Source organism: Scomber scombrus, chromosome 17, assembly GCF_963691925.1.
Source record: "Scomber scombrus chromosome 17, fScoSco1.1, whole genome shotgun sequence".
In the NCBI taxonomy this organism is placed as follows: domain Eukaryota; kingdom Metazoa; phylum Chordata; class Actinopteri; order Scombriformes; family Scombridae; genus Scomber; species Scomber scombrus.
The window spans coordinates 27,558,208-27,568,323 of record NC_084986.1 but is presented as its reverse complement, the minus strand read 5'-3'; the positions used below and the strand labels follow the sequence as shown (position 1 = coordinate 27,568,323).

The window sequence follows — 10,116 nt, the reverse complement described above, 5'->3', positions numbered from 1 at the left end:
ATCTACAACATTTATTACACGTGAGTGATTCAGCATTATTCCATTAATTTTCTACTAGTTTATTCTACTAGTTTTCCTTGTTACAAAGGGGTTATTGTTTTCATTAAAGTCAAAGTGTTTCCACATACGTCCAGGCCAGGATAAAAATAATGTCTTATTCAACCCAAGTGATCCACAATGAGGGTACACACTGGATGAGAGAATTGCATGAGAGTGAAATACATTAAAATGAGATTTAATGTATTATTAAATCGAGAGCACAAATGAGTTATTTTTCTCTCCATGGCCCCTCTGTATTTTTTCGCTTAACATATATTATTATAAAATGGTCTTTTCAGATTCAACAACAGTTCCTACAACAGATATGAACACATCAAGAGTTACCACAACACCACCAACAGGTGAGTATTTAAAATGATTTTTTACAGTAATAAAATCTGAACTCTAAGAAACCTACAGTACCAAGAATTGAACAATGGCCTTTCTTGTTATAACGATTCAATTAGTGTGAAAATTAGGTATATGACATACCTCTAGTAAATACCTAGTAAAACTTGGAGTTTGTAGTGTCAGCAATAACATACGGTTACAAAGTGATTCTGCCTGTGGTTTTCCTTTTTTTAACTGGGCATTTATTAAGTTAATTAAGGTTGTGTGAAATATGTGTACATTCAAATGTGTTAAAACATTACAGTGAATGGTTTTTGGCTTGAATAATGAATTGCTATGTTTTTTCTAACTAATACCACATGTGCATAACATTGTCTCTGCAGACGTAACACCTCATGCAACAACACATCAGGACACAACATCGCACTCATCTACCCCAACAACTGAATTTACCAGTAAGTTATGAGATAAAAGGCATTTACTACTTACAATAGTGTGTGTTATAACGAGTTAGCAAGTGAGCCGGACATGAATAATTATGGTTTCTATTGTTAGCAATAACACGTTCTTATTACAAGATTATAAGATTTATTTATTGTCAACTTTCTGAGTGCTTTGCAGATTCAATGCTTATTATCACCTCAACCACGATATTACGATTTATTTTGTTTTTGTTTGCAGTTGAGGGATTGTATGTGTTTGTTTAACATACATAATTATAAAATGGTCTTTTCAGATTCACCCACTGTTGCTACAACACCAGCAACAACTGTAATACGTAAGTCCTTACAAATAATTCTTACAATATATACATTTTAAAGACATTATAGTAATGATATAGCAACAACACATTGTTATAAAATGCTCTTGCATTACAACACCTGTTGCTCCAACAACCAAAGCTCAACCAACTACAACAACCAAAGCTCAACCAACTACAACAACCAAAGCTCAACCAACTACAACAACCAAAGCTCAACCAACTACAACAACCAAAGCTCAACCAACTACAACAACCAAAGCTCAACCAACTACAACAACCACTACTCAACCAACAACAACCACTACTCAACCAACTACAACAACCACTACTCAACCAACACCTATCATTACCAGTAGGTATTTAGAAGTGATGGGCTGATATTTGTTTGAAAATATTCAGATTTTTTTTTTTCTTTTGAGGCATTTTACTTTTTATCTATAATTTCTGTATTTTTACGTTCGACATCTGTTGCTATGACAGCTGCAACACCAACAACAATTGTTACAAGCAGGTGCTTTACAATAATGTGATGTGAAATACAGTTTGTAATCCTAACACCCAGTGATTTGAAATGTAGTATTTTTTTTTTTTTTGAAAAACTATAGATTGCTTGTACTTTATATTGTATTCTTATGTTTAAACTGTCACATTCGTAGCTACTCATCTGACCAGCCAAAGTACCACAGTGAGCTCCACAACAGAAGCTACTTCTATTCCAGCTGCAACCACAACCCTCACTACAACTACTGTCCCCACCACGACTACTGCTACAACCACTACGACCATCGACGCCTTCACAACAGCCGGTATCCCTATAACAGGCAGCGCAACTACTACTGCTTTGCCACCTGCTACAACATCAACTGCTCCCATTACAGGTATTGTTTTGCTGAAAGAAGAGGGGTTAAGGAGGCACTACAGATCATCCATCACAAATTACATTTTATTTGATGAATTATAGTATATTTTATATTACATATTTTAAACACTACTGTTTCATTTGTGTAATTTACTGACCATTAGTCTGAAAACTGAAGTTTAAAATTTGGTGTGGTGTCAATATCACCACAGAGGATGGCTGCACTGGTCCAAGAAACACTGCACAGCCCTGCTCCAACTCATTTTTTAAAAATGATAATATACAAGCATAGCCTTGCAAATGTCTCTTCACTGAACCACTATTCTTAGGATCCTTTTCCCAAATGATGTGACAAATAATTTAACACAATGCTAATTTGTCATGTGAATGTTAATTAGTGAATAGATATGAGGGTTACTGTATATGTACTGTGTTTAGAATGACCTGCTAATATGAAATTAGAACATAGGAACAACAACTCATAGAATAAACTTTTTAACTAATATCTATGTATCACTGAGCGCAACTGGAATAAATTCTACTTGATATCTAAAAGCTGCAGTAACAAAATTGTTTTAAAATATATTACAAAGTTACTGTTGTATTTGAAACATAATTACCACTTGTTTCTTGTCTTATGTGTAATTTTGTGTCCTGTCTGCCTGCCTTATTCCTGGTCTCCATTTGTTTTTTCACATCAGGAAAAAGTCCTGAAATGTTTAACCATAGTTTTACTCATGTTATTCCATCTTTCACCCAAATAAACAGGATTTGATGTGGAAATGTCAATCACATTAGAAAAAGACTTCACAGACGACTTAAATGATGAAACAAGTTCTGCATATCAAGAACTTAAAACAAGTATTGAGTCAGTGGTAAGTGCATTGTTGACACCATAACCAACTCTAACTACTATTTTCAGAACTCATGAATTCAGTTGTCTGTAGTTTTTCAGTTCTTATGTTGATATCATGAACAAATTCTCACCCACAGTTGAAGAATCAGTATAAAGGAATCACTGGGTTCATTAATGTTATTGTGACAGGCTTCAGGTATGTTAATTATGGCTTTAACAACATTTTGGAGGGAAAAAATGGTGCACATTTAATACCTCAACAAATCAACTGGCTTTTGTCTTTGTTTTTATTACAGACAAGGAAGCATCATCACAAACTATGTTGTTCAGACAAGCCAAATTAACCCAGCTGAAATAGCTGAAGCAAATAAAAATATCACACAAGCAATGGAGCCTATTGCCCCTGTCATTGGCTCTGTAACAGCAGTTTACAGCAGTAAGTTAAAAGAAAGTTAGTAGTCGCTTAGTCTTTGTTTAACTCAATTACATTTCTAACCGATTTTTTTTTTTCTTAAAGGTTCAGATTCAATCAGGGTTCCAGGTCTCACTTATACCGGTAGACAAATGACACTAACGTGTGGGCCTCTAAATGAAGACTTTAACTTGGGACAAATTTCCAGATCTGTATGGAAATTTAATAGAAATAAAATTGAGGGTGGAAGATATAAAATAACTACCTCTGACATAAAGTATAGTCTTCGTATTGACAACGTCATTCCTGCTGATGCTGGTAAGTTCTAGCTAAGAGTTACCAAAGTATACACTATATAAGGAAAGAAAGATGTCAGAATGTGAAATAGATTTAACTGCCTTCTACAGAGTAAAATAACAGTTTTCTTACTTTACTTTTGAGGCAAAATTAATTCCTCTGCTTCTTGACATAATATCCATATTATGAATTACACCCCCTTTCCACCAACTACAACCTAGTGCTTGTGCCAGTTCGCAGTTGGGTCAACTAGCTGGTTTGCTTTTCCACATGCTAGAGAGCCAAGTCATTACATACAGTAACTGTACACACCTCCGGTTTCCAGGCAACTTTAATTTCAAGCATTTCACACTCCAACATTAATTCACTATAATAGTGGTTGCTACCTGCCATAAAACAAAAAAAAGCAGGAGAAAAAGAACTTCGGTAGAGGTAAAGCAAAAATGTGGACCACTTTACCATCTATGTACAACCTCAATTCCAAAAAAGTTGGGACACTGTGTAAAATGTAAATAAAAACAGAATGCAATGATTTGCAAATCTCGTAATCCCATATTTTATTCAAAATAGAACATAGACAACATATCAAATGTTTTTACAATTTCATGAAAAAATATTAGCTCATTTTGAATTTAAATAAATAAATATACATATTTGTCGTTTGTCTGTGTAACTGTGGGGGCATTTGTGTGTGTGCAGCACTCAAATTCCCTAATGTTGTACTGAAAGCAACTACAGTCACACCCAAATATTGCCACAATCAAAATATTTAGTCACAGTCACAGTGAAATACTGACACACTGACTATTATAATTTTTTATAATTTTTTTCAAAGTATACCATCATTAATACTTGTTTCTCTTAATCATAGGATTTTATGAATGTACTCTGGTTGGTGATGTAATGGAATTCTTCCAAAACGGAACTGTAAAAGCAGAGAACATCAAACAAGCTCCCATCGTGCGACTACAGAGTAAAGTTAACGTTGAATGCAGACCGGCACTGAAACAACCACTGAAATGTTGTGTGCAGTCCAACTATAGAGTCAAGTGGCAGTTTGGCACAACTGTTTTAGGTGAGTATGGACACACATTGGAAACTCTTCAATCTAGCCACACTGAGAAGTTGGAAGCAGCTATTGACAGTTTATATTAATAACAAAATAATCAATTGTTCACAGAAACCATAAACGATGCATCTGACTCCTACTGCATCACCTATGAACACGTGATAAACAGCTGTAGTGGGCCAGCGCAGGAACTGACGTTTACATGTAAGGTGGATGAACCAAACGGTTATCAAATGACGACAACAATGATCATTTTCAGAGAAAGTAAGAGCAACATATGAAATGTGACTATATGGTTCCTTTGCTGATTTGATTATGTAACACTAATTGATTGATAATTTATCTCTTAAGCTGCTGATTGTGATGATGCTCAGTATGGGAAAGGACGAGAAGGTGACAAATCAACCATAGAATGTGAGGAAGGTCAAGAGGGAGATAAGACTGCTGTCTGTAAGGGAAGAGTGTGGACACTTGAGGAGGACAACTGCATCGTATCAAAAATCAAGGAAATATTAATTGAGTCAGTGGTAGGTGATATATTGTAACAAATCATTCCTGTTAGAAATCTCTGAAATACACAGTTCAGGAAAATATTAGTTATTAACACTAAATACAGTGGGCATCTGTGTCCTGGAAACCAGAGATACTGTATTTCTGTACATCAACTGAGGGGATTGATCTATTCATTATTCTCTATAACAATTATAATAATTTTAGAATGTTTTATTTTAAATGTTACTTTGTTCAGTTTCACTCATCTTCTGGCCTGTGCCATGTCATCAACATGCTACACTTAGTACATTTATCATCAGATTGTCAATCTTTCACTAGTGAATGTTCTGATCCAATTTTAATTGAAATTCTACATTATACAACTTGTAATGTATACTTTGAGCGGACATTGAAATTGGTGAAGCAATTTATACGTTTGACATCTGCGTGGTTCTTTATTAAGAATATACTGTACAGCATAACCTGCTGGTTTTCTATAAAATGTTGTATAGTTTCCTAAATGATCGGGGGCAACAAATAGATGGAATTTGGCACTAAAAGGGCTGCAACTTTGAACGATACCAACACAAATTGCCTTACTCAGACTGCTGATACCTAATATTAGCTTTACATCACTTCTTCATCACTTAGTCTCTTTCCCATTCACCTTTCTACAGTCCAATTTTAAATAATGACAAACTGCTAAAAGGTGCAAGGGGAAAAAATTCTTCATGGCCAGTATGTTGAGGAGAAACGATAATAGCAACCAATAACTGTCTTGACATATATATGGCATACATACTCACCAAGCACTTTTCTAGCATAATATTGAAAAAGGTTCCTGATATTTGTATTTATTTGTTATATGTTAATGGAGTGAACAAAATATAATGAACACTTTTCAATAGAATGCACTCCAGTACACCAGTACCACCTACTACAACCTTAATAATAAACAAGATTTAGTAGAATGATCACCTTTCTGATAATGTCAAACAAATGATAATGTATAAACTTTATAAAAGTAGAATTTTTGGCAGAGGTGTTGTATTATATTGTATTCGATTGAACACGTGTTCCTAATAAAGTGAGTATGATATCAATTCTAACCATTTAACATGACATATATTTTAAAATGACAATGAGGCATGTCCACTCAATAGCATCACATCCTTCTAGTCTGCTCTTCACTCTTTTTGGCCTAAAAGGTGTTTTCTTTCATTTGCAGCAAAGACACATCTCTGTATTTGCCCTCAATAGGTTGCAGTCTTATACATCAACACAATTAAGTGTTATAACCTTTTGTATTTTTAATGTTACATTCTTTCAGAATTTGGATCCGGTGGAAGTGCCACAATTTGTGGAGGATCTAAATACTGCTGTCCAGAGTGACCAAACTGAAATTGCAGAATCATCTGCAACCATATCAGCAATCGTTGACATCATAAACAGTGTTGCAAATGTTTCCACTACTGTTGATGAAGTTGTCATGACGGTAAGATGAACTTTGGTGAAGGATATGTGTGTTCTGCCAACAAATGCTCTGACAGACATGACAGTTTGTGCATGTTGTGATATGAAGTGGTATCCTAACTGTGAATGTCTCATCACCTGCAGAACATACTAACAACAGTTGATGCCATCATTGGTGATGACGCAAAAGAGTCCTGGGACGCTCTGAATGAAAATGAAATCGGCAGTGCCAGCTCAAAATTACTGGGTTCACTGGAGGCTCTCTCTGAAGATGTAGTTGGGGAGTTTAGCATTACAACTCCACGGATCCAGCTCAATAGAACCACATTTAACAAAGCCTTCAAAGAAGAACTGAACTCCAGTGTTGTCATTGACATTCCAGACACCAATACTAACAATATCAGTATAACCACCATCATCTTTTCAACCCTTCATAATGTTATGCCAGCTCGGAACTCAAGTTTTGACCCCAGCCTCTTCAATGCCACCAACAATCAAAGTGTCCCTGCTAACGCCATTAATGCTGCTGTGGTACTCGTGAGAACAAGTGTAAAAATTCAGAATGTCACTATGAGCTTTGATAAGCAAAATAACTCTCTGATACTAAACCCACAGTGCGTCTTCTGGAACTTCACGCTATTTAAGGATCAAGGTGCTTGGGATGATGAGGGGTGTACATTTATTTCTGACATAAACAACACAGTAACCTGCCAGTGCAACCATCTCACCTCATTTTCAATTCTGATGGCCACTGACATCCCTCCATCTCTGAGACAAGTCTTGGATGTAATCACTTATGTTGGAGTTGGGATATCTATGGCAAGCTTAGTTATATGTCTGATTATTGAAGGATATGTATGGAAAGCCATGACCAGAAACAGCACTGCTTTCATGCGTCATGTTTCCATTGTAAACACTGCCCTCTCTCTGTTGATTGCAAACATTTGTTTCATCATTAGTGCTGCTATTGTTCAGAACCCCCTTGAAAACCCAGGGGAGGACTACACAGTTCCAGTAGGACAATGTAGCACAGCAACATTTTTTATGCACTTTTTCTACCTTGCTCTGTTCTTTTGGATGCTGGTGTCAGGACTTCTTCTCTTCTACCGGACGGTTATGGTCTTCTCCCACATGTCCAAGTCAACTATGTTGGCCATTGGCTTCACTTTAGGTTATGTGTGCCCTCTAATTATAGCTGTCATCACTGTTGCTGTTACAGCACCAGGAAATGGATACATCAGGACATCTGATGCTTGTTGGCTGAACTGGAGCAAGACGAAAGCCCTGCTGGCTTTGGTGATACCTGCCTTGACCATAGTTTTAATCAACATTTTGATTGTAATTGTGGTCTTGTTCAAAATGCTGAGGAGAGGCATGGGAGACGTGTCCCAGGCAGATGAAAAGCATACACTGGTTGTCATTGCAAGATGTTTGATCATTTTGACTCCTTTATTTGGACTTACATGGTCTTTGGGAGTGGGAACCATGGTATCATCAACAAATAAAGGAATCCATATTGCCTTTGCATTCTTCAATTCACTACAGGTATTTGCATCCACTGAGATACAAGATTGTCCTTTACTTGCTTCAAGACAGTATTTATGTGTGTGTGTGTTGTTTTCATATGATAACCAAGAAATGTGCATGTCTCATTTTTCTCAGGGTTTCTTCATTTTAGTGTTTGGGACATTGTTGGATTCAAAGGTAATTTGACATTAAAGGAATACTTTGATGTTTGGGGAAATATGGAATTATTGTCTGCTAGATGAGGAGATTAACTCTACTGTGGGAGTAATGGAAGAAATATGTAAATCCTTTACTCAAGTAAAAGTAACAGCACCACAATGTAAAAATGAAACATTACAAGTAAAAGTCCTACTATTATTACTACTATTACTATTAATATTTACTACTGTTTACTAAAGTTTTATAGTTAAAATTGCAAAGTTGAAGAATACAGTTAATTTTGAAGACTTTAATTTGATTGTGCCTGTAGATCCGATCTATGCTCTCAAGAACATTACCTACATCAAGCACGAGTTCAAATCCAACAAGAGTAAGTGTTTTTTTATATATATATATATCAAAGTTTACAATTGCTTACAATTACAATTGAGCTGGTTTCTTTGTACCATTATGTATCCTTCTAATAGCTATAATCTCAATGACGATATCCTAAACTAAAGTTTTACCATTTTTTTCTTCCCATTTGCTTGTTTTTGCAACAGAGTACAAGTGCTGGCATTTCTTCTCTCGGTGGATTAAACTTGATAAGCAGACTACGCGGAAGGAGATGTAAGTTATTGTTTTTCATTTAGCAGCTTCCCTGCTTGTTTGAATTGTCTATCTTAACAATTATCTGTTGTTTGTCCTTCAGATATGTACAACGTGTCCGGAGCTGCAAACCAATCAAGCAGCAATGAGCAATCACAGTCATTTGTCAGTATCTGAATTAACACATACATCTGTACACATCAAACTGACTTCATAATTGATTTGAACTATCTATCTGTTTTAAGATTTTTCTGTATATAATCAGAAATTGTATAACACTTTATGTAGAACTCATTGTCTCACAGCACTGAGTCTTCAAATGCATTTTGTATGTCAAGTTGACAATGTGGTTTTGGAGTCAGAAGGTGTTTTAAAATCAGAATGTATATGATGTGGTAGATAGACAGCCTTACATTATGTTTGTAGAAAGCTTCACCGTATGGTCACTGTTCACATCTTTATGCTGAGAAGCCCAAGGAAAGCATATGATATAGTAAGTGGGATATAGCTGAAATGTATTTATTTTCAGTGACACAATATTGTGAATGAAACTGTGAAGAAGGAATCACCACTTGCTGCTAGCTGTAGCTGCTCAAGTTTGAAGTCTAGTGTTGCTTTGTTTGCAGAAAAGCCCAAGTACTTTCTGAGGAACCAGTAAGAAAGGTGCAACTTGTAAGTCATGAATGAATGAATAGCTCACAAGTGGTTCCCAAATTCTGAATCAATGATCAATGTAATAACCTTTTTGGTGTGTCCACTTTAGTGGTGCATCACACAGACTAGTTTCTATGCTTCCATGATTTATTTTGATTACCTTCCCATGCCCATTACCTACCACTTTCTGTGTCCCCTCAAGTAAACTGGCAATGAGCTACTGCAGACTGAGTACAGTGCTAACTACTACTTTTGCAAGCTATCATAGTAATGCAGTGAAATAAGAACGACAAAGATCACTTGATCAAAATTTGCTCGTTGTGATGAACTCCGAACTCTGAACTGCTGTAATGTGTGTGTTCACTGAGTTGTTCAGTGTTGATTTCATTTTTCAAATCATTTATTTTTATAAATTATGAATAAAAAGAATTTCCAGATTGAAACTGTGTTTTTTTCTATGAAGCTTGAACACACAAATGTCATGTAAGCAGACTAGTGATGTTGATCTTTCGCTGATTTAGGTGACAAACTTCTCATGTGGTAAATTGTGTTAGCTGTAGTTCATTAACATCACTTC

The 10,116-nt window shown here is 35.7% G+C and overlaps 1 protein-coding gene across 1 annotated transcript; it reads left to right on the top strand.

The window, feature by feature from the left end:
* Positions 1-3,532: 3,532 nt before the first annotated feature.
* On the top strand, positions 3,533-9,062 carry LOC133997407 (adhesion G-protein coupled receptor F1-like). Its single transcript, XM_062436980.1, has 10 exons — positions 3,533-3,598; positions 4,449-4,652; positions 4,758-4,910; positions 4,998-5,173; positions 6,469-6,633; positions 6,756-8,156; positions 8,274-8,315; positions 8,608-8,667; positions 8,840-8,906; positions 8,989-9,062. Exons 2-10 carry the CDS (start codon positions 4,481-4,483, stop codon positions 9,060-9,062), a joined length of 2,310 nt encoding a protein of 769 aa, XP_062292964.1. The 5' UTR covers positions 3,533-3,598; positions 4,449-4,480.
* The last annotated feature ends 1,054 nt before the right edge of the window (positions 9,063-10,116 follow it).

Bases quoted from the DNA above. Each gene is read 5' to 3' on its own strand.
- LOC133997407 (XM_062436980.1), top strand. From the start codon at position 4,481: ATGGAATTCTTCCAAAACGGAACTGTAAAAGCAGAGAACATCAAACAA. The intron at 5,174-6,468 runs GTAGGTGATATA...ACATTCTTTCAG, and splicing joins AAATATTAATTGAGTCAGTG to AATTTGGATCCGGTGGAAGT. The intron at 8,668-8,839 runs GTAAGTGTTTTT...TTTTTGCAACAG, and splicing joins CGAGTTCAAATCCAACAAGA to AGTACAAGTGCTGGCATTTC.